The sequence below is a fragment of the Musca domestica genome, unplaced genomic scaffold (genome assembly GCF_030504385.1).
Source record: "Musca domestica strain aabys unplaced genomic scaffold, Musca_domestica.polishedcontigs.V.1.1 4, whole genome shotgun sequence".
NCBI lineage: Eukaryota > Metazoa > Arthropoda > Insecta > Diptera > Muscidae > Musca > Musca domestica.
The window spans coordinates 19845218-19870320 of record NW_026712328.1 but is presented as its reverse complement, the minus strand read 5'-3'; the positions used below and the strand labels follow the sequence as shown (position 1 = coordinate 19870320).

Sequence of the window (25103 nt, the reverse complement as noted above, 5' to 3'; positions counted from 1 at the left end):
GCTGAAATAAAAATTTCAAACGGCAACACTGGTGCTGAGAGATGACTGGACGATGCAGGAGAACAATGTTCGATCAGTAGTTTTTTGATAAGCTGTTTATTTTCATGATCCTAGAGCTTACCAATTTCTCTGTATACAAAAAGAAAACCATCTTCCGTCTATCCCATGGTAGAAGAATATAGGTAGACGCATCGACGCAGCTGCTGAGACAATGAACTGTCAAACCAATTTTGGAATTAAAAATGTTAAATGAAAAATTATTTAAATTTGTAAAAATTGTTGAAAAGGGCATATTATAATAACCCCCGAATGACGTCGTATAAGAAAACATATAAAAACCTACTTTTATTTGAAAAGAAATTTCAAAATTTTTGACATATCAATGCTCCTAAGCGTTGATGCATCTACCTGTATTTTTCTACCATGGTCTATCCCTAAAAAACTCAGGGAGCAAATCTTGCTGGAAAAGTAAATAGACATTCCCAATAATAGTAATCACGGTATATCCAGAGCTGGTAACACTGGTAAATTTTTTTCGCACATCCACCTTATGTGATATTTTTTTTAGTAAATTCGAAACTCAGCTCTGTCTCTAGCCATCTACCCTCACTTTATTATCTTATAAAGTGGAAAAAATTTCCAACATTAAAATAATTAGTATTACCAACTAAAGTCGAAAGCCAAGTTTAGTTCCAAGTTATCAACCATGAGGTTATTACCCGTTCACAATTATTTGAAAATATCAATGGTTATTTTCTTTGATACATAATCAAACTATTGGGCTACACTCATTACCTAAGTTAGTATAACCAACATTTAAGACGCGAACCTTGATATTAATTTCCATTCACAATAAACGAAACGTTGCCAAGTGAAACCTTAAAAAATTATATCATGGACACGAACCTTTTCAGCACGGACCCTCAACTAATAGCGATTTTCATTACACTGCGAGAAATATTATATAATTATGGATTAAATATTAAAAAAAAAAAAAAAATAAATATATAATTATTTGTAAAATTAAAAAAAAACTAATAATAAAAAAAATTATTTATTTTTCGTCGGTTTTTTTAAGTATATACTCATATCACTACTTTCCCCTCAATTTTTTATAATTCTTTTTAGAGTTTCACAATCAAGACACCTCTTTTTGGATAAACTATATCACTGAAAAGCCTGAACGTATAAAAAGTAATTTTGGAAACTTTTTTGCTGCCCCGCCTCAAAATAACTATACTTAGTTAAATTTTTCTACAAACTACAAATTGCTGCTGACTATTATATTTGTTTTCCTGGGAGAATTTCATACTATCCAAATCATCATATACAAGGACTAGACAAAGCCGAGCAACTGAAAGGAACATCGGATAAAACGTAATCATTTTTATACCTCAACACTTTTAAATTGTAAATTTTTGTACTTAAGTGTTAACAATAAGGTAAGTATACATTTCTAAAAAAAAACTAAAGAATTCATTTAATAATTGCAAAAATTTCCCGTTACAGATTTACACAAGCCACTGAGAGAAAAAAAAAATATTTAAAACAAAATCAACATCATATATTATATTTTAAATATAAGTTGTATAGACAAGAAAACATAACAAAAACAATTAGCTTCAAGCAACATTTCAAACTCCTAGTTTGTAAATTCTTGTGTAAACAAAAACCACCCGGAACAATAACTAAATAAAGTAAATTTGCTTTCTAGCAAAAGAAGTCATTAGATCGTAAGATTCACCAAAAAAACAACCAACACCTGCACAACACCAACTCCCTCTCGCGTACACAGCAACAGAACTCCAAGCTTCAAGATGACTATGAGTACAAATAACTGTGAAAGTATGACGTCATACTTTACAAACAGCTATATGGGTGCCGACATGCACCATGGTCACTATCCGGGTAACGGTGTTGCCGATCTCGATGCCCAACAGATGCATCACTACAGTCAGACACCAAATCATCAGGGCAATATGCCTTATCCACGTTTCCCGCCTTATGATCGTATGCCCTACTACAATGGCCAGGGTATGGACCAACATGGTGTCTATTCCCGACCCGACAGTCCCTCAAGTCAGGTGGGTGGCTGTGTGCCACCATCGCAGGCGAATGGTGCACAAATGGTTCCACAACAACAGGGTCCACCGCAACAACAACCGCTAAACGATGCCCACCAACAACATCATCCGCAGGTGACGCAACAACAGGTAACACAGCAACAAGTACCGGCGCATCAACAACATCCTCAACAGCAGCAGCAACAACATCAACCTGTCGTCTATGCTAGCTGTAAACTGCAAGCGGCTGTCGGCGGTTTGGGTATGGTACATGAGGGCGGTTCTCCACCGTTGGCGGATCAAATGGTTGGCGGTCATCATATGAATCCTCAAATGGCCATGCAGCATCATATGCAGCATTCACAGGCTCAGGTGAGTAACAAAAAGAAAATTGTGTTAATCTATTCTGTCGGTGGAGGCATAATATTTTCGCGTTCAACAACAAGTGTTTAATTGCAAGACACTTTTCGAATTTTGATTTGTTCATTTTTTGTTTGAGAAATAGAAACCCAACTATTTAAAATTAAGGATAGGTCTTATATTTTGTAGAAAATATAAAGTCGACGAAATTTGTGTCAATGCATTTGAAAAATTACAGAAATATGTTATTCCAAAAACGCGAAAAAAATGGGGAAAACCGCTGAGAAAAGCAACAGATACATGCTCATAAAATTCAATTCAGAGCGCTATCTTGTACATGGAATCGATAAAAATCACTGGAAATCCTATAAAAGTGTCAGCTATGTTATGTTATAACATGTTTTTCTACTACAAACACCATCTATTGAATCAAAACAAAAACGAAATGTCTCATTATATTATATGGCTTTAGATCAGATCATAATAGAACAAGATGGTACTCACCTTGTTGTCCTTGAGTTGTTATTGAAATCACAAATGAAAGCAAAACTAACAGTTATTTTAAACAAAACATACAACATTTTTCCATTATTCGGAGCATGGCAAAAAAAAGATGTTCCATTTATCACAGATTATTATTTGATCAGGTGCAAAAACACTTACTGTTATTAAAATTAAAATACAAAATATAAGCGAATTGTTAACATAATGTTAATAAATTTTGAAATTTTGCCGCTAAATCACATATCATCAGATATAGTTGGTATCGCTTCTGTTGACTTCATATTGTTCGGTGTTTTGGTTTTCAAGACTACATGATCGGACCTTTGGTCGCTGGATTCGAAAAATATTTATGATATCCCCTTATATCTCATGATATCCCCTTGAATCCGGTGAAAGATTCAAGCCCAATTAACACTTGATCTTTGTGTTGCGTTCAGAGAAAGAAGTGATTCGCATTGATTTTCTGTGTTCGCTTGGTTGGCAACATTAGACGCGACGCCACGGACAAATCTTTCAGTCGTTTTAGTTGTGGATAATGAAACGAAAATAAATTTTTAAAATACTTATTCGGAGGTAACATAGGTTATGCAGATCTACTTACATCGATAGTTGTAAAACGATCTGTTCAAATTTTAATAAAATGTTAAAAGTTTTAATGAGAAGACAAGGAACCTATGTTTAAAAAATTGAGTGAATTTTTGTAACATTTTAAAAAGATTGCTACGACATCAACTTGTTATATGGTTTCAAGTTAGTCGATGAAATGAGAATTGTTAATTGGCACCATAATTGGATCGGGATACTTTAATTCATTTTCTGTGTGTTCTCTTCAGTTTTGTGTGTTTTTTCGTGTCTAATTCTTTTAACTTCAAAATAAATTTACTCACATCCCGATCTTATTTGCATATTTTTCTAGTTGGGTTACAATGATGTCGTAGTACCCGATGTTACGGAGGTAAGAAAAATGTCAAATAAAAAAAAAAGCAACTATCAGCATGAATTTTATTTTCTATTACAACTTGACTCTAAATTTATGTTTTAGTTGTCACCTAAAGGTTCCACATTTCCTCCAACACATTTTCGGTGTTAGTGAAATGCCTCTAGGTATTTTTATTTAGTTGACTACCAAATGTCTTTAGACATTTCAGATATGGAGTCAAGTTATTTTTCAATTCCGTAATATAACATTTAATTTTCTTCTTATTATTTTATATCATGTAAACCTATTTATTCACTTCGCGATTTTTGTCTACATATTTATTTTAGTTGGGTTACAATGATGTCGGAGTACCCGATGTTACGGAGGTAAGACATTCTTTCTTCAAATGTGTCCTTTTAGAATTGTGTAAATAACCTGGATTAGAAAACCAAAAGAGATTGTAGTTTGGTTCGTTTTATTAACAAGGAATTTTTAGTCTATTTTCTGTTTACTTAGCCCAAAATTTCAAAAAATCGAACATAAGGAAATTCATCAAGACTTTTCCCTTCCTTTGATATATTTTATTTATAAGTGAACTTGCTAAAGGCGAGAATACATAACCATCGTCGCATGGCATATTATGTGATACATTATAAAGAAATGTCCGAGTCGTACTTGAATTCCGACGTCACTATGCTTATAATTTAGCTCTAATATGCCTTGGAACGCTGCCAAGCTGCTTATGTATTCCCACCTTAACTTGATTATAATGTGAAAAGAAGTTTAAGCAAGCGATTGTTTGGAATATGTCGAAAGAGAAAAACTTGAACATAAAAAGCTTGAAGTCATAGCTAGGCATATCAATGTCAAATTATAATGGAAAACGATGGCAGGATTTTAGTGCGGCTCTGTAATCTCTTTATGAAACGTCACAAAATATGCCTAGTCATGACTTCAAGCTTCTTATGTACTTACACCTTTATTCACGTAAAATGTTTTTTTCTTTTGAATTGGGCTTTACCAATCTTACTCTTTGTAGTTTAGATTTTTTATTTCTTTTGCAGTAGTTTCATATTTTTGTGGATAACAATTATTTTAAACATTTTTTAATCTCCTCCGTTTTAAGGTTCATCAAAATCATCACAACATGGGCATGTATGGTCAACAACAAACCGGCGTACCCCAAGTTGGCGGACCACCTCAGGGCATGATGCACCAGGGTCAAGGACCACCACAAATGCACCAAGGACACCCCGGCCAGCATACACCACCATCACAAAATCCAAATTCACAACCATCAGGGATGCCTTCGCCTCTGTATCCCTGGATGCGAAGTCAATTTGGTAAGTGTCAAGGAAAGTGATCGCCATTCCACACAAAGTAGTGGAATTTTTTCTTCTTCTACCAACGAAAAGTAGTTGTTTGAGTGTAGTTAGAGTTGCATTTTTTTTGGTTAGTTATTTTGTTTTACATGGTTGACGGTTGCACCAAAGTAAAAGAGATACAAAATATGGGATGCCAAATTGTTTATAAAATTGAGGGGATTGGTTTGAATATACTAGGAGATGTGAGAAATTCTTTTAGGACTGTTTACATATATTTTGCAATTTGAGATATTTGAAAAAAAGGTCATTAACAACAATAAATATATAAGAGATCGTTAGTTCTGAGAAATCCCATGTTACCATGTGAAAAGCTGATTTTTACACTTTTCGACTTTTAGTTTCAAATACAAATTCGACTTATGCGTCTATCGATTACATCGTTTTCTACACTAGATATAGAGCAAAACCAAGATGAAAAGTCGATTTGGACTTTTAAATCGTATGCAAAGTCTAGTAATGCATACTCAATACAAGGTTACGTATCGGCTGTTGTCTGTGAACTTTGGAATATTATTAGTGTGCATTGAAAAGGGAAACCTAATTAGCAAAATATAACTAAATACTGTCAAATGCTAGCACTGCCTCAGGACAATTTCCTGAATATGTATTAATAAAGGGGTTCAGGTTTATTTACCGGAAAAAAATGCCATAATTAATTTAGTATTGTTTCCACACTGACAGCATGAAATAGAATAACAGGCGTTGTTTTATACATCACTTGATGGATATAGATCTGCTATAAAGAGTTCAATAGGTCATAAAACTACTAGTATAAGGAAAGATAATACTTTTTTGGGAAATTTTCTTAAAGTGATGTTAATCTACTTAAGAAAAGGTCGTTTAGAAAATATTTTTTTTTTGCAGAAATAATTTTACCTTGTAGTAACCGTGGTAGAACGGTCAACAATCACAACCATCTTAGATCTTATAAACACGTTTTTTGGCAAATTGAATTAGAATGCCTTTATCTGTCTGTCGAAATTTAGCATCATAAATAGCTGACAAAATTTATAATAGAAGAAGTGAATACCAGGTTTTTAAAGTTTCCCATCTAAAGCGCATACAGATATGATATATAATGTTTCTATTTTTATGCAAGAAATTATTTACAACAGAAAGGCTTTGAACAGAAGTATGGCGTTTAAAATTTTAAGAAAAAAGGTTTTTACAGATAGCGACCAAAAAAATTGTAAAAATTTCAGATTTCTTGAAGAAATGTTTATATTATACAAATAATTTAAATTCATATTAGAAAAAAATATGTTTTTCAATATACCCCAATTTGGCATCCCTATTTTTTTGTAAACGTTGTGTTTTATGTAGTATAATTTAAATTTGAACACAAAGTAGTTTTGATTTTTTTATACATTATTTTAAGTTGCATTACCTTAATATTATTTTTTAAAACACAAAATCTGTTAGGAAAACTTTTTCGGCGTTTACATTTTGAGTTTGTGATTCATCTTTTCTAATTTGAAATACATAGAGAGATCCTATATGGAATATTTTACCAATAAGAAGAACAAAAAATTGAAATTGTTTACTAGGTTGTTGTCTTTGCTAACTGCGGTGGCATATAGTTACGTAAATTGCCGCAGGGTGGAGATAGCGTACAGCACAGTGGTGTGGTAGATGGAAAATACGAAACTGAAAATATGCTAATTTTTTTGTTTCAAAATAAAGGATAATTTCTATATAACGATACGTCAGTGAGGGAGATATAAAACACAATTCCAAATACATTTTTAATATATTTAATCTTTTTCACTTTAAATAATAAATTCCAAAAATAAATCTGGAATGGTGTTTTTCTTTCGCATTCGTCATACAAATGCAGACCCTTAGAAGAACGTGCGAAAACTAAAACAATACAATTTCATAAATTTATAAAATCGATTAAATAATTCCCATGAATGTTTGCATTCAAAGCTTTATTAAAATACCAGTTTTTTTGTTGTATAAATCGAAAAAAATAAATCGACAGCATTGACATATGCCAATCATTGCAGAAGTTTACATCAGAATCGATAGTATTACGTCCTTTTCTTTGCCTTTCTCTTCTGACAAAACGAAGAAAACACATTGCCTTCTCTCATTTTCCAGCAATTACATTAGTTACGCTCTAGTTTTGCCATTTACTTGAATTTGCAAAATTCGCCACATTATCCTTTTGGAAGCCGCCTTTCTTCAAAACATTACCCTTGTTGGTTTTGTTTAGGGATTTATTTAGAGCTATTATCCTCTTTTTAGAGTTAAATACCTTTAATCCTATTTTACAAGAATGGGTTTTGTTACAATTTCACTTTTATTGCTATTGCAGTATGCCGAGTTAGGGTGAGTCTGTGTGTGTTTGTAGTAATTCGCAAATGTCAGGTATTCTACTTGTCTGTCTGTCTGTCCGAAAGTCTGTGGTCGGTGTTTTCTGCATTTCAAAAAATTTCCCAACTATTGATTGATTGGTGAAGGTCCATAAATTTTGTCTGTTTTCATTTAAGGGGTATATCAAGGCTAAATGTAAAGACATTTATTTTAAGTCAAGGTTAAAAAGGATACATTATTTCATGTCTGCTTTCTTCTTTGTGTAATGCCAGTGTAAATTATTGTGTGAGGGATAGAAAGGGAGGGATAAAAAGAGTGAGAGAGGAGTGAAGATAAAAGTAAAAGGTGAGTGAGTGGGTGGACCTTTTGGTTTTAAAGAATTTCATTAAATAATTTGTGCTCGTTAAAAGAAATTAAGTAATTACATATAAGGTGGGAATACAGTTCTTTTTAAATAGTCTTGGTCCTATTGCAAAATAAGTTTTAAAAACATTTTTAATTTTAATGAAAACAAGTAACAAATTTATATATATTATAAAAATTATTTCTCTCTCTCTCTCTTTCGTTTCGTTTCGCCCATTTCACAAAGTCCTATAATTTTTTTGTTTTTTTTTTTTTTTGGATAATTCGTGAAATATCCTATTTTAATATCTGACCCTTTGACAAAAACGCTTTATTAATGGCCAGCAAATGATTTTCCTTCCACCTTCTCGCCCCCTTATGATACATTTCTTCTGTTCCCAATAACTCCAACAGTCCTTGTGAATAGTTGTAGTATACCTATATTTTTTAGACAGGATTCTCATTTGTTTACTTTTGCCTTCCATTTGATGGTTGTATCTGTTTGTCTGTCTGTCTGCCGATTTTTGTATTTTGTTCTCAATTTCAGAGTTCAGGGATATTTCTCTGTTTGTTATATGGCCATTTTGTTGTTGTTGCTGTTATTATTCCTTGCTCTCTTCCATTTCGTTTGTAGATTGAGATGTAAAGCAAAATTGATTACAGCCATTAGTTACACGTTATGTGCAATGGATGCCATCAATTTATTAATCTTTGGAACACGACGGTTCGCGTTTTTATATAGTGTTTTTTTCTCGCTTTTTTTTTGTTATATGTATTTTGGTTTGTACTTTACTCTCGCTCGTCTTTTGCTTCTATTTGTTTGTTTGTTTTCAGTGTTGGCCTGTTTGACTTTATCCTTTTGTGCATTCAAATTCATTTATTCATTCATGTTTTTCTGCTAAGCCTTTGCTTATTCTCAAGTTTAAACTCACGCATTGTCCGCTGGATGCTGGCTGGTTGGTTGGCTGGCTGGCTGGAGTTGAAGTGCAGATCCGTTGTGGCTTATTTTTTTTGCCAAGAAACAGTGACAATAAACAAAAAAATGAACTGCAAGCCTTAAATGCATGAATTTTCAATAGTAACCCAGTGATAAATGAGAGAGGCAAAGCGATCAAAAGCCGGTCTTATAATGCGCTTTTGACTTGAATTTTACGAATTCTCAATTCCTTTTAGATTCCACTTGCAAACATACATCGCTCATTTACTCAAAGGGTGGCTTAATTTAAAAATTCTTGTTTCTTTTATTTTTCTATCACATTGGCATGTTTATATCTGTTGAACTCAAGAAGCTACAGCTTTTTTATTTGGAGTTTGGCATTAGTCAACTAAACAACACTTAAATACCTCTACCCATACTTGATCTTCCATATACATTTAGCACTGATATTTGGTAATCTCGTTGCAAATAAATGTCTTTATTTTTTTTGGGAATTTTTGAAAACAAAATTAAAAAATTAAAAAAAAATATATATATATTTGTAACAATATTCTAAATTCGGAATGTCAAATTTAAATCGATAACTTAAAATGAGTTTTTAAATTTTTTGAAATGTGTCTTTTATTTGAGTAAATGATGCTATGTTCATGTTGTCAAGTTCTTCAAGCTGACGGGAAGACTTATTGTAAATGATGGAGAACAAAAATTAAAATTTTGGTATTCCTTACATAATATCGGATTTTTGTAAAGATTGTTTTCATTGCAGATCCTCTTTTTCAAATAGAAATTTATTTAAACCTCAATGAGTTTAATGACCATTTTAATAAATTTTGTATAAATTTATTTGTATTATTGTCAAATAGCAACTTCTGTTAATTTTCAAAATTTGGTAAACATGTTTTGAAAATTTATGTCGTATTCCGCTGGGTTTGCTGGGTTATTGCGAAAAAACCCCAGTGTTTATCACATCCAAACCACAGGCAATCCATGCGAAAACTATGTTCCTTTTCGATTTCTTTCTTTGCTGAACAGTGTTTCACTCAAACGAAATTCTTTTGAACTTCGCCAAAGATTCGTTAACTGCTAAAACGAATTATGTCCAAACCATGCCACAGTGTCTTTGTCGTTTATAACCACTTAACGCCTGTTTAAGTTGCTTGTATCCATTAAAATTATAAATGACCAGCTATGGGTCTCCAATATCACCAAAAAATATTGCAAGCAGATATACATAGCACAGGGCAAACTTGGCTTGGTGTTTGCCTGCCTTAGTTTTGCAAACGTGACTAAGTTCTAAAATATGTTAAAATAAACAAAAACAACAGCAACACCAATAAGACAAAAAAGTAGTAGTACGGAACTTTTTTAAAAATGTATTTTTTTTTGCTTTCCTTTAAACTTTAAGGTCACGATTTGAGTGAACAAAAAACCAAATCGCAAACTGAAACTCTTCTTAAATTGAGATGTTCATGTAAATGGCTAATGCAAGAAAGAAAAAACCCAAATTGCAATATATCCTGAACTCAAATTTAAACAGAAGGCAGATGGTGTTAGATATATTTCAGCACGCATAAGAAATCTATTTTAAATGTCATTTAACGGAAATATGAGCCTGGGGGAATTATTAGAAAGTTGAAGGTTTAGGTTGCCTGACCCTTAAGTAGGATAGACAAAAAAACTTTTTTTTTTGCAAAATCTATAGAGAAAAATTGCAACTCTAAATTTATTGGGAAATATTATTTTCAAAGCCAAAAAATAGCATATTTACCTTCAATTTTTGTCCAAACTTTTCGAATTATAAGTTGGGATATATGCGACAAGTTTTCCAATCTAATAGGCAGAATTTAAATACATTTTCTATTTGCTAATATAATATTTAACTTTTTAAGCAATGAGTGATTTGTAAAGTTTTTTGTAATTACAAAAAAGCATCGTTTAAAACCCTGACAACACGTCTAGAGGCGTTCAAGTCCTTCAGAAATACCAACCCCATTTCCAACTATTTCAGCTAGGTAAACTTCTTAAACATCTACTCGTGCCCTGTGATAACAAATAAAGTTTGCAACTATTCGTTGATTAAATTATTGAATTATATTTTATTATTAATCTTATTATTATTATTATTATTATTATTATTATTATTATTATTATTATTATTATTATTATTATTATTATTATTATTATTATTATTATTATTATTATTATTATTATTATTATTATTATTATTATTATTATTATTATTATTATTATTAGAATTATTATTATAACTTTCATACTAAATCTACATTCCCAAATTTCTTTTAAAATTTTAATTTTCCTTATTCTTCTACTTCCTCAAGTACAACTCGAATTTCTATGATTATTATAAATAAGCATTTTATAGACCGACTTCAATAACTTTTTTCTTTAATATTTTTATTTTTTGTTTTCCAACTATTTGAAAGTCAACATCGAAGTAAAGTTTTCAACGCTCGTTTGCTCAAAAACAAAAACCAAAAACACAGCAAATGAAAAGAGCAGAAAAATATAAAACTTTATTGCTTTGTCAGTATTGTTGTTGCTCTTCGTCACTTCAAAATCTCCACTTCCCAACGCTCTGAAGTTCATCGAATCACTTTGGCCAGTAAAACATTTCAAAACTTCGTTTTTTTAAGGATTTTGGCCTTAACTACGCAAAGCTATTGGAATTTATTTTTTGTATGGCAGACCTCTACTCCCACCCCCTCCAACAAACTTTTGGCTGGAACATTTCAACGTAAATATCAAGGATATTCATGAAGACAAGAACTACTTAAGGCCATGATTTTCTAAGCTTAAACTCCTATGTAGCATAAAAATGCTTCAAAGTATTTTAGAAGAAAGGAAGATGCAGAACAAGCAGAAAAGCTAGACAATCCAAACTTTACTTTAATGTGTTTTTACAAACTTTGGGTTTGGGGGTTTACAAAATCTTGGGAAACAGAAAAAACAAACGAAATTATGGAAAATGACAATGTGTTTTTTTTTTTTGTTCTCTAAAACATCAATCTATGTTTGGAGTAGCATCATTATGGTTTTGGCTTGTTGAAAGTCACTTTATATTGAGAATTACCAAAAAAAAAAAAAAAAACAATCGCCATTAACTTTAATGCTGATTGTCTCTTGTTAAGTCATGCTTTTTCCTTGGTTATTTCCGTTTCCGTTGAAATTTCCTTTGGTGTTTTTTGTTTGTTTTTCTTTTTTGCTGAAATTTAAGTGCGCGGATCAAAAGATAATTTTCAAGTTGCGTGAAGATTTTTCTGGTGTCTTCTTCACCAATTTTCCTCTCGTACGAAAACAGTTTACAAAGTTTTTGTATTGGAAATTCTTGTTTTTAAGCTACATCATGAATTTCAAGCAGTTATGGATTTTATGTATTTTACTGACAATAATGGCCAGCATATGTGGGCCAGTTTGAAATAACAAAAGCGAATATGGGAAAGTCACAGTATATAATTTTCTTAAATGAACTTTATTTGATTCTTTGGAAAAAAACAGTGGAGACTAAAGAAATTCAGATAAAAATCAACTTTTTTTCATTCTCGGTTCTTAATGAAAAATCACTTGCTGATAGCTTAAATACATCTACAGGTTAACAATTTTCCTGAAATTGGTAAGGCTTTCTGACCAAATCCAACAAATGTCCTGGATCGATATGTTTAATTTTCAATTGCTCTGTTCCAGAACCTGCAAGAGTCTACTAGTTTTGCAATTTTTCATGAAAGGAAAAACGATTATCGTTGTAAAAACTTTTACATTCTTACAGTTCTGAACCAATCATACCAAATGATTCGCACTGGGCCTTTGCCGAATATTTCGCGTTCTGACAAACAGAATGACAAATTTAATAAGCCACCATTTTATGGCATCGTCTTTTCGATCATGCCATGTCTAAACATTCCAATATTTTGATTTTTTAATTTCAATATTCTTATTATCCTATTCCGTATCTAAATTAGGAATCGATGAAGTCAATATTGGGGTATTGGCTAGCAAAAAATACTGAATCACAGTTTTTGGGTAGTAAGATTTGAATTGATTCGATTTGATCTTTTTGAAATTTTAAAACATTGAACTTCATATGTTTTGCATTTTTGACATTCTCCCCAGTAATTAATATTTTCCTATACACCTCTTACCTTTCTTCTCCAAAATTAAAAACAATTTTTCTTCATTTGTTTAACAAAAAAACTTCATTTTTTCAAAATCATCAAAGATATTCTTCCACCAGTCACCCCCATTGGTAATGGTATTAATTCAATGCTAGGTAAGACCAAATACCAAACCTTTTTTTGTGCCACAATTGTGGTTGGTTAAAATGGCCGGGGCAACTTGCCTGGATGATTGCTTTAGGTTACAGACAGTCAGCCATAGTTTTGAAATGAGTTTAGTTTGAACCATTGCCACTGCTTCAGTCCTGTAGTTGTTAATGTTGTTGTTTTTTCTGGTCTTTGGTTTGCTCTATTATTTGTTTGTGCGCTTCACTGGACGCTTCGCAATGGGACATGGCTTCACATGGCATGTTTTAGTCAGCTGTCAAATATTTTGACATGGGTTCCAAGACAAGCTGAAAAATTCCAAAATCGTATTGTATTGGGTATATGCATGTACATATGACTGCCTTTATGTGTGTGTGTATATGTACCAAACTAGAATATTTCTCCTCTTGACAACAACAAAAACAAAAGTAAGAAACTAAAAGAAAAGAAAGAAATTCAAATTAACAAAGAAATCAAATGAAAAATAATAAGAAGATATAGAAGGAAGACCCTTTTTGGGAAAATACTCTCTCGTATTCTCATGTTGATGATTGGGGCTGAGAAAAAAGTAAAGATAATTTGGATTTTCATTTGATTTTTACATTCAATCCTAATTTGATAAGAAAGTCTAGGGAGGAAAATTAGTAATTCGGTTTTATAAAAATCACCAAACAGGTTGTTTAAATCCCATTTGGGCCTGGGGTGAACAAATGAAAGCAAATAACTGAATATTTATTTTCCCATCAACCTCTAAAAAATGTACTGAATACCAAAAAAAAAAATCTTAATTAAAACCTGCAACATATTTTTCTTTTTATTTATTAACAAAATTTATGAAAATTAAAAAATATTTTTTAAGCTCAACACCAAATCCCTGGAAATGACTTTGAGTGAAATTAACAATTCTTACTGCCAGAAAAAAAAGAAGTGGTGGAAATGAATGTATACACCACCATGTCACTTTGGGATGTCCTTTGCCTACTACCATTTGGTTGCTGAGGTTGATGGATATCACAACCCACTTTGGTATTTGGGTTTGCTGTTTTTTTTTTCCCTTTCTCCAATGGTAGTTGTGAAACGTTGGTTTTTTCATCGGATATGCTTTGGTCAGACACTGTCAAGAGGCATCAAACCATTTTTGCATTTGTTACAATTTTTGTTCATCTAACCCACCCCCTCGTCCAATGGGTCCTGCCAGGATAAAAAATTAAAAAAAATATGACATGCGAAACAGTGATGAACAACCTTTTCATAAAAGGAGGTATTAAAGAAATAAATATTTCTGTGGATTTCTGAAAAAAATCAGTTAAATTGGATGGTGTAAATTATTGTACATTATTGAAAACGTTGGTCCAAAAAAAAAAAAAAAAAAAAAAAAAAAAAAATTCCAGCTTTTTTAAATAGATTCAAGATCTTAAAAAATCTATTTATTTTATCGTAAAATAAACCGATCAAAATAAAATAACACGTTCTTTTTGAGAAAAAGCTTTAATCGCATATGCATTGATTTAGGAGTTACGTACTTTTTCAGAAAAAGAAAAAATCCCACCAAATAATAATTATCATCTGCTAAAGTTTTATTTCTAGTAATCGTTTTACTATTCTTACAATTTCCTTATAAATGAGGTGTATTAATTTATTTTTCTATTTAAAAACATAATTTTAGCATAGACACACCAAATTTGAATATTCAAATATAAAATATAAAAATAAAATTTTTTTAAGCTGTACCCAACATTGGCCCTCTATGAGGTCATAGATAAAATAGCCTTGGTTTGGTGTTAGGTTTTTTGATGTGAACTGAAATGAACAAAAACGAACCCTTCAAAAAAACGAGAGCAAAAAAAAGTATCTCACATAAAGTTAACATAACAGCTGAAATGTGTCAAAAAACTAAAATGAAAGTTTTTGTTTTTCCAATTTGGGAGGAAGCTGACTTTGGGGAATACGAAGCGTTGTAGAATATAAGAGTTTAATATGGGAATGGAACAAAACCAAATGGCTAAACTGAAAAATAGAATAAGATTAAAAAAATACATGTATGGATGTACGTATATATGAAACATATTAGACAAAACTTACACATTTACATGGCTTTTCCTTGGAGTATAAAAGCCAGAAAGGCCAAATGGAAAACAGCACATCTGTATGAATGTGTGTGGTCTGGAAAAATTCCCCCATTGTAGGTCTCTAAAGGTCCAAGTGATTTGTTTTCTTTCTATGGTTTTCTATGAATATAGTTTATTTTTTTTTTATTTCATTTATTTGAAATAATGAAATATCATTTTTATTCTACCACACACACACAACGCAAACAACAACAAAACTTTCATAGCTAATTTTTCTTCAGCTTTGCTTATTATTTTGCAATCACAATTAAAAATTCTTTATTAGTTTTTAATCGCTGTGGCAAGTGTTGTACATACTCACCGCCAATCGTCATAGTCATCATCATCATCGTCAGTTTCATCGCTTCTTATTTCCTTGGATGGAATATCTGACATTGTTACTAAATGATCTTGGCTTATTCCCCTCGCCAGTTTTTTCTTCTCCGATTTGCAAAAACTCAAGACAAAATGATTTGGCAGGTTTTTTTCATTCATTTTTTTCTTTCTTTAAAATTGAATGTTGCATCTTTTGTTTGCCGACAATATGTCCATTTGTTTTGTATCTGAGTGAGTGTGTGTGTGCCTCTCTGAGTATTGTTGATGACATTACAAATGCCACACACGAATTTTTATATTCCTTTGCGAAATGCTTTTATTTTTTTGTTTAATAATAAATTTATACACATTAATAATGCCTGTGGTTACATGTTACAATGGTTTTTCATCCTGGTTTCTTAAGCATTTCACATGTGAGAGATTTTATAAAACTTTAAATGGTTAATTTAGTCAAAATAGTGTAGATTCTAAGAAAATTCACAGTCTGGACTTGCACAGGGTTAAAAATTCAAATTTAATGATAATTTTTAACATTACCGAATTCAAAAATATATAGTGGGTTCGATAATACACCTATAAAAACTAATACAGGGTGAGATAAAAAAATCTGCAACAAAGTCAAACGCCATAATTTTTAATTTTTTTTTTTAATTTTATTGAATGAATGCAAAAAATGTCGGAAATAGCATCAAATTGTAGAATAAGTTTAGATTTACCCGAATTTGTCACCTTTGGCACGAATTATGACCTTCAAACGGCCAATGAAACCTTCACACGCTGCCCGAATGTTGCCCTTACTTCGATAAGCGTTTGCTTGAGGTGATCGACACTTTGGTATTTTTTAGTGCCAACTCTGCTTTCCAAAATACTCCAGACACAATAGTCCAACGGATTGGCATCCGGAGATTTTGGTGCGCTAGAAATGAAACGAGGAATCTCATTTTGTAACCATTCTTGGGTGGCGCGTGCTGAGTCCTGTTGCAATGTCCGAGGTCTCCGGCCAACATTTTTGCATACCCAAGGCTTTAATACACCCTCCAGAATATTTTCCCGATAATATTCGGTATTTATTCTGATGACACGGTCGATTAATACAAGCTGAGAGCGACCATCGGCTTTTATGGCGGCCACACCATCACCATGACCGGCGCTTGAGTTCTGGTGGCCAACCGAAGATGGACATTTTCAGATGACTTCTTTGGCAAGTAAACCCGATCATTTTGTTTGTTTAAAAACTGTGGACAATGAGTGTTTCCTTATCGGAGAAAACCAAATTCGGCAGTTCACCACTTTCGGCCAAGCGAAGCAACTCTTTAGCTCTTTTGAGTCTATTTGCATTTGATTGCAGTTTTTTCATCTCACCCTGTATATACACAGTCATTTCTCGGACAGCATCAAGGCATGTCACACTCAAAAATACTACAAACTGTACCACTATTAAAAACCATTATTTCCTAGCAATATTTTCCATTACCAAATAATAGGTTACTAAACCCATATTTTTACAAGGCTATATTACCCGAAATAAGTAGGTATTTTTGTCGCAAATAATTATTTGTTTTATTTTTTAGAATCCACTTTTCTATTTGTTCGAACTCATTCAAATAAACTACGGATTGTTTAGATACTTACAATTACAATAAAGACTTATCGTATTTCACTCTGTGCTCACGTCACTCCTTGCTCGGTAATGAGGAAAATAAGTTATTTTGCTTTGATTTTTTTTTAAGATTAACCCGCTTTTTTAAACATACATCTTAGTCGGCAATTGTGTTCATATAGCTTTCAGGTACTTATTGGGCGTTGTTTGAAGTCTTACATCTTCACCAGAAGTTCTTCGATTTCGCTTTTATTTTTTATTGTTTGCCGACGTTGAGTATCGCACTCAGAACACACTGCATTGTTGCAACATGTTCCACAATTACTCATTATATGGTAATTAGTAAAGAATAATCATTTTTAATTTTTAAATAAACCTTTATTTCTCAACCTTTTGCTAATACAAACTGTAGTTTCTTCATATTACCTTGTAATGGATTATTTAATTTTTGCTGGAAAAATTAAGTAATAATTGATTATTTTTCAACTAAATTGTAATGCAAAAGATATGATCTTGTCTTTACTTGTAGTATGAAAATTTGCTTTTGTGACGACCATATTTTTGTTGTGTGGGCTTATATCACATGGCATTTCTCATATATGAGATATCATAGTTGTGGTACATTGTTCTCCAATGACTAAGAAATTGTTGTGACATTTCACTTGTATTCATGTTCTAAATCTTTAATTTCCGCAATTAATACAGACAATTTAAATAAATCATAACAAAAGTCAAAGGTTTTAGACACACAAGTGTTGGCCAATTTTCACAATGAAATAACTTGGAAATTAAAATTAAATTAAACGGAAAATTTGAATTCTTTTTTTACAAACAAAAGTGCCTAGTTGTGGTTTTTATTCAAATGTCTTAAGTTTGGGTACAGGTTTCATATCACTTTTGTTTTACTTTTGATTTTACGAAAGCTGCATTTTTTATTATAAATATTAATTTTTTCAAGCATTCAATGCACACCGTTAGTTGTTATTTTAATAATTAAACAAATGATCGTCATTATGCGGGTGGTGATTTTATGTTATTTTTCTGAGCAGTTTTTTTTTTTTTGATGGAAAGATAGAAATTGATAATATTGTGTATTATACAAAATAACCAAAACCCTAAGACTGATGACATTTATATGGCATTGACAATGGCTGCGTAGCTTTGCCAACAAAAAAAATGTAATTATGGCGCCCACAATACAAAAGAAACTTATACGAAACTCAACAAAAAGGCGAAGAAAAAAAATATGTCAATCGTGGGATTTTCATCAGACATTTTTAATTTTTGTTTTCTTTTCTTGTGCGGGGGCATTTATTTGCTTTCTGGCGGAAAATAAGGTTAATTATCAACGGTAAAGGTAACATTTCGAAATGCCCAAAAAAGAAACATGAAATTATTTTGGATTCTTTTGTAATATGGCCACGCCATTTAGTAATCAAGCAGCAGCAATGATTTCTTTGTACACAAAGAATATTTGTATTTGGTTGGGACGGGGGGGTTTGTGGTGTGGGGTTTTTAACGAAAATTTCACGTGTATACATTAACATTTCCTGTGCGGTATAATGGGACCTTAAATTTCATCTTTCCATTTGTGGATGGAGTGAGGGCCAATGTAAATCAAATTAGTTTTTGTTTTCCTTGGAGAATTGTTTGTTTATTATTTTCATATTTTCGTTGGTTTTTGTTTAACAAAAAAGGGATATGAAATTTTGGGGTAATTTCCGTTAATTGGACATTTTCCTTGGTCAGATTTTCCCCCTGCAACCTAAATCTTTGGTACTTTATCATTAATTTTGAGGAAGTATGGAGTTGTAGCAAAAGTTTCGTCTCATTTTTTTATTAAGGAGATCTATGCTCAATCAAAGGAAAAAATTCTGAATTGTCGGACAATTTGTTTTTGGTTGGTCACTACTATCTCAAATTAGTGGATGTCTTAAATTCTAAATTGCGGGAAAATTTGTTTTTTGTTGGTCACTACTATCTCAAATTGGTGGATGCCATTTTTCCAATTAAGTGGATATAAACTGAAATTCGGAAGCCACATGAAGCTAGTTTTTGCATTACCAGGAGGTTAGATACTATGGGGAAAAATATTACTGTTACAAAGTAGTGAGTAACAGAAGCACAGAGTGTGCCTGCTTGACTACAAAACAGTGTTTGACTACAAAACCGATAGATTTTAGTCTAGAAAGTTAAGCAAGTCTTCATAGCCGTGCAACATCTTGTTTAACTATAAATCAGAGATCGCATTGTGTTCGATCAAGGGAAAAAGGGTGTACTGAAATTCAACTGAACTGTTCTGTCTGTCCGTCTGTGGAAATCACTCCAGCTATTGAAAGGATCAACATACCATATGTAATGGTACATCCGATTTGTACATTTCCATTTAGAATATTTGACTCTATTTTTTTACCACTCTCTTTTTTCACCAATCGCAATTGTGAAAAAATTAAAGATATTTTACAATTTAGATAGTCGGAAATCAAATAATTAGGAACTGGTGTATTCGGAAATATTTTCCTCATGGAGGATTGCATCATGTCCAAATCCCTAATAGCCCTTTAAAAAAAAAAAGAACAACGGCCGTTGGTTCTATTTCATTATTGCATTGCCGGTCCCATTCTTAATGGCAGATGTAACCCTGGTCGTATTTTATTTCCTTTGGCTCATTTCAATACCCAGCATCAATTTGATATGCTGGTTGTCAGGTTTCTGGGCTTTTTCTTTTTTTTTTTTTGAATGACTTTTTTCCAACGATGCTCAACTAAAATGAAATGAAACGAAATGAAATGAGTGGCTTAAATACACTTGATAAATTACGCAAAATCTTATGAAATCATAAAGAAAACATTATAAATATGAGTTTTACACCTTGGATTACTGTGGCCCTTACCACCTAGTGTTTTGTCCTCGTGTATCGACTGGCCTTCCTCTCTGAATTTTATTCGTTTTTTTGTGTTCTCTGGACCTTTTAAGAAATGAATAAGACGACTTTGTCTTAAGGCTGGCAATTTTGGTCTCTGCTGTTTTTTTGGGGGGTAGAGCCACCATAAGCGAAATTACATTTTAATGACTCTGGCTTAGAGGAGCAACTGGCCAGACACAATGAGAGATGACCTGTGTCTTTGTTGGAATGAATGAGTGTGTGCGTTTGCATGAAAAACAAATCTAAAAATATAATAAATTTCCTTATGGCACAAGGCGCCTTTAACGCGTTAATCATTTTTTTCTACTTCGTGGCCTTTTTAATGCCCCGTTTTTTTGGCTGGTTTCTTTTTCTTGGTTAAAGACAAAGTGATAAATTTGATTAAATTGATATTGTTCATCAAACTTCAAACGTCAAACATCAGACGGGGAAAAAATGTTAGTAAATTTTTAGAAGCGGCTTTTTGTGTTCTTCGTCTTTTCTTTGCCGTTCAAATTCGTTTTGATTTGAAAAATCGCTCTTGTGGCATTAAACTGAAACACACTAGCGGGTAAAAATAATAATAACAAGGCAAAATATGTTTACTAGAGGAGCATTACTTTTTGTGGCCCAATGCTCACGCATCCCATGTCATAGATGAAGTCTGAAAAAGGAACCATCAAATAGTTTGAAGAAGAAAAAATAGAAACACAAAAATTATTCAGAATTAAATAGAGTTTTGCGTTATACTCTTTTACATTGGCTAGATTGTTACTTGATGTTGTTATTGGTGTAATGTTGTTTTACGTTGTTTTTTTTTTATTTTGATATGAAAGCATATTGTAATTAAATAGCGATTAGGCCACCATTTTGGTATAAAGGCAACAACAACAACAACTACCACAACAAAAATAATAACAAATTTCAGTAGTTTTGGTATCCCCCGACCACCACCATTACCATCACTTCCATTTCTTTAATATCAAAAGCCATTCTCCATATTAATTTGACTGACGGATCCGAGCCGGCCGACCGACCAACCGGCCGTCCGACAGGCTGGCTGGCCAAATAACCATTTGGGGGCCAATGTTAGAGAGTTACCACCAACATTTTTGAGTTGTTATTGTTGTTGTCGCTTTTGTTGATGATGATATGAAAGGTAAATGGGTGCGTTTGCTGTGGTCCGAATGTTTGTGTAGAAACTTAAACTCAAAGGAAATCATTAAAAATAATTACATTTTATGGGTTTTTGCAGTATAAATTAATATTACTTTTTAATTATGGTTGAAATTAAAGAAAGGCGAAGATTGGGAGAGAGGGAAAATACACAAGAAAACAATGGTAAAAGCAAAGATGGTTCAAAATCAACCACGTTCAGAATTATAGAATGCAATCTTAGAGTATGAACTAGTCTTTATTCCCAAGGTTGTACAAAAACATTTATTCTCAAATTTTTATTGCTCCGTCACAATTTTCTTTATAAGCCTTTGCTTTGCTTCTCAGAAAATATTCTGCAAAATCTGCAATTACTGTTTTAGGTTGATATTCTTCATAATCTTCGAACTTTGCTTCTGCGAAGATATCCTTGAATATTCACAAGCATTGCTTCTTAACAATAGGCTCAAGTATTTACAAAGCTTGCTTCTACGTTTTATTTAAAATATCCCCAAAAATTCCATCCATCAGCAAATATATCAACGCAAATCCTGTAGGATTGCAATAGCATCCTATAGTATACAAAATCATTATATGTCGACAATACCATGGACGTTTCACATAAATTGACTCGGAATTTCATGAGTTCTGTTTCTATAAAAAAATCTGCAAACTTTGAAAAAAATAATATTTAAATAAAACGCATTGCTTCTCTCGAAAAACTACAAGTTGACCCATATCTAGTTCGAAAACATCACTGAAAATCTATAATTTTTTTGTTGGTTCTTAAAATATCCTGATAATATAAATCGGAAAATCTGGATTTTTTTCTATACATTTTAGAAAATATTCTAAAAAAGGTGCTTAAAGGTATCCCTGATTATCTATGAAAATATTGATAAAGGTCATATAAAACTCTAGCATAATAACAAATAAATGTCATTTTTAAAAATATTTCTAATCTGACATTTAAAATATTTCAAATTTGACAATTAAAAATAAAATTCCTTTTCTTCATGGCCATGCAACTGAGAGACCAATATGTCAGTTTTGAGAGACAATTGATTTTGGGTTTGGTACATGGTACGTTAGCTCCAGCTCAAAAAAGATGCTAAAAACATTTAAGATGCATATCATCGACTTTAGCATCGCCAATGGCATTAGACTTATATGGTAACCACAAAATGTATCCTTTTTTATCATGGAGTCTTTCATTAATTAGCATGCAACGTTTGCAAAAGCCGCCGGTATATATGCCATTATTTTGTAGGAGTGTTAACTTTTAGATTGAGCTTTTAAAATAATTTTTTATGATCTACCTAAAAATGGAGTCCTTTTTCATTCGCCAACTGTGGCAGACATTTTTGATCTGTACAAATTTCAGTTCTTTTAACCTATTTTTATCAAGGACCTTCTAGCAATTGTAAAAATCTCCTGATGTAATTTTCCAATAATTATGAAATTAAATCAGCAATTCAATGGCATATATAAAAATCGCTCATCCATGTGATCATTGATATTTTTTTCTCTAAATTATATACACATATATATTTCAAAATCACATCAAAAACATAAACCGTTGTACAATTAAAATTCATGTGTTCATCATCATCATTTTGTGACACTTGCATTCAAAATCTTGATTGATTACAAATGTCTTAGAAACGTGCAAAGTGCATATGTATAATTCTCGGTAGCATAGCTCACCAGACGAAAAGGCAGCAGCATCAACATCAAATCACGACCATTACAAATTTCGAGGTGGAATGGTTACAGTTTTAATAAATGTCTTAAGGCTACGCATATAATTAGTTAAAGTTTTTGATTTGAATACGTAGAGAGAGATGAGGGCTCCTCCTCATCAGCACCAGCACAATATTATTATTATTATTATACGTATTTGTGATCAACAGCCAGCCATGCGAGCAGTATGATAGGAGCTGGGAATAAAGTCACAAAGTCATCATGGCTTGTTTGATGTTCCACAAAAAAAAAAAAAAAAAAAAATAATGCACACTCCCTGCATTTGGAGATGATTATGTTATAATCTACATATGATTTTGTATGCTGCTTTGGCGGTTCTTCGGGTTTTTTATAATAAGCATAAAATACCATTTTGGATTACAAGAAGATGAAAAAGACAAAAACAAAAACCTAAAAAAGAAGAAGCCCCATATTCTTTAAAGCAACACATGTTGTGAATTTGACAAGTATAAATACGAATGGAGGCCATAGACTCCAGAAAAAGGAAATAAGAAAAAATGATTTTTTATGTGTTTTTTGGTTGTTGGTATATATTTTTTTTACATTTTTTAGTTAGCATGTTTCTGTAGCATAAATGGTGTATACTATTTAATTTTTTTACAAATAAAATAATTTTCGGAATTTCTTTTTATTCACCCCCCACAGAACGCAAACGTGGCCGTCAAACCTATACTCGCTATCAAACTCTGGAACTGGAGAAAGAATTTCATTTCAATCGCTATTTGACACGTAGAAGACGTATCGAAATTGCCCATGCCTTGTGTTTGACAGAAAGACAAATAAAAATCTGGTTCCAAAATCGCCGCATGAAATGGAAAAAGGAAAACAAGACCAAGGGTGAACCCGGATCCGGTGGCGAAGGTGATGAGATTACACCACCAAATAGTCCACAATAAAAATTAAAAATGTAATTACACAAAAAAAAAAAAATTGGAAAATATTCTAAAGAAACTAAAACTTACTATACTACATCTTGACAAACTGAAAACCCATAGGCAAAATTAAAAAAAAAAACCAAACACGTAATTTTGAAGTGGGAAACTTTATTTATTTTGTTATGAAAAAAGTATGAAAAAAAATCCTTCTTTACATTTGTTAAAAATAACTTTTGGTCAATATTCCTGTTTTGCTTGTCAATCAGAATTAAACAGTGAAAACTCATGTTTTACAAAAAGAGACTCAGTTTAAGAAAGGTCAGATGTTAATTTTGATTTACATTAGGCATTGATATTTGTCTCAAGTGTAATTTTGTAGTTGAAAGAGGTCAGGAAAACAACAACCTCTCTTCACTTAAAAGACAATTGCTGAAATTATAATTCCCCACGGTATATGTTATTATATATTTCAAAAAATATTCATTTGTTAGAATTTTAAAAAAGCATTTTGGGTCAAAATTTACATCTGCCTAAACTTCAATTAATTATTGTTTATATTTTTTAAATTTCTTCAACAAATTATTTATTACAGTTTCCATAATTTCAATATCTTACTAAAATTTTGTTTCCTTTATTAATAAATTTGTAAAAAATAACGATCTTTTAATTTAACTTTAAAACAAATAGCAACAAGTAAATAATAGTAGTAAAGTAAACTCAAACAAAACCAACTCATGTGACCTCAAATTTGTATAAGTTATTTAATGATAATTATACTAAAACAAAATAAGAAAAAAACCTACACACAAATTATAAAAAAATAATGTAATAATTTTATTTATAATCTATGTATAAGTAAGCTATTATATATACATTATAAACACAAGAAAACCCCCACATAGGCTTAGATTTAATCTTAGTGAAAGATGATAAACCAAGTTACTTATAAAACAAACAAACAAACAAACGAAAAAAGTTGCAATGTATAAAAAGAAAAAATAATTAATAATGGTGTATTAAAAAAAAAAAACAAATCTATTTATATTTATAAACAAAACAAAAGAACAAAAAAAATTAAATCATAATTTAAACAAAAAAATTGTAATGTATTAATATTTAAAAAAAATATTATTAACTATAAAAAATAACACAAAAGAGCATGCAAAACAATAAACGAAGGCATGCACTTTTACAATTACACTTTAACACATACACACAACCACAACACACCATACACACAATAAGTTAAAAAAG

General features: G+C 31.6%; 1 protein-coding gene across 8 annotated transcripts in view; it reads left to right on the top strand.

Annotated features, from left to right (window-relative positions):
• LOC101901148 (homeotic protein antennapedia) overlaps positions 1-23904 on the top strand; it is a 281076-nt gene extending 257172 nt beyond the window's left edge. For 6 of the 8 annotated variants that reach the window (XM_059126636.1, XM_059126632.1, XM_059126634.1 and 3 more), the window contains 6 exons: positions 1129-1442; positions 1510-2435; positions 3844-3882; positions 4194-4232; positions 4973-5189; positions 23620-23904. In XM_059126636.1, coding sequence (XP_058982619.1) covers positions 1818-2435; positions 3844-3882; positions 4194-4232; positions 4973-5189; positions 23620-23870 — 1164 coding nt within the window. In that variant the 5' untranslated portion in view covers positions 1129-1442; positions 1510-1817 and the 3' untranslated portion in view covers positions 23871-23904. The remainder of the gene's footprint in view (positions 1-1128; positions 1443-1509; positions 2436-3843; positions 3883-4193; positions 4233-4972; positions 5190-23619) is intronic. The other 2 variants (XM_059126638.1, XM_059126639.1) reach the window with 2 other exon arrangements.
• The last annotated feature ends 1199 nt before the right edge of the window (positions 23905-25103 follow it).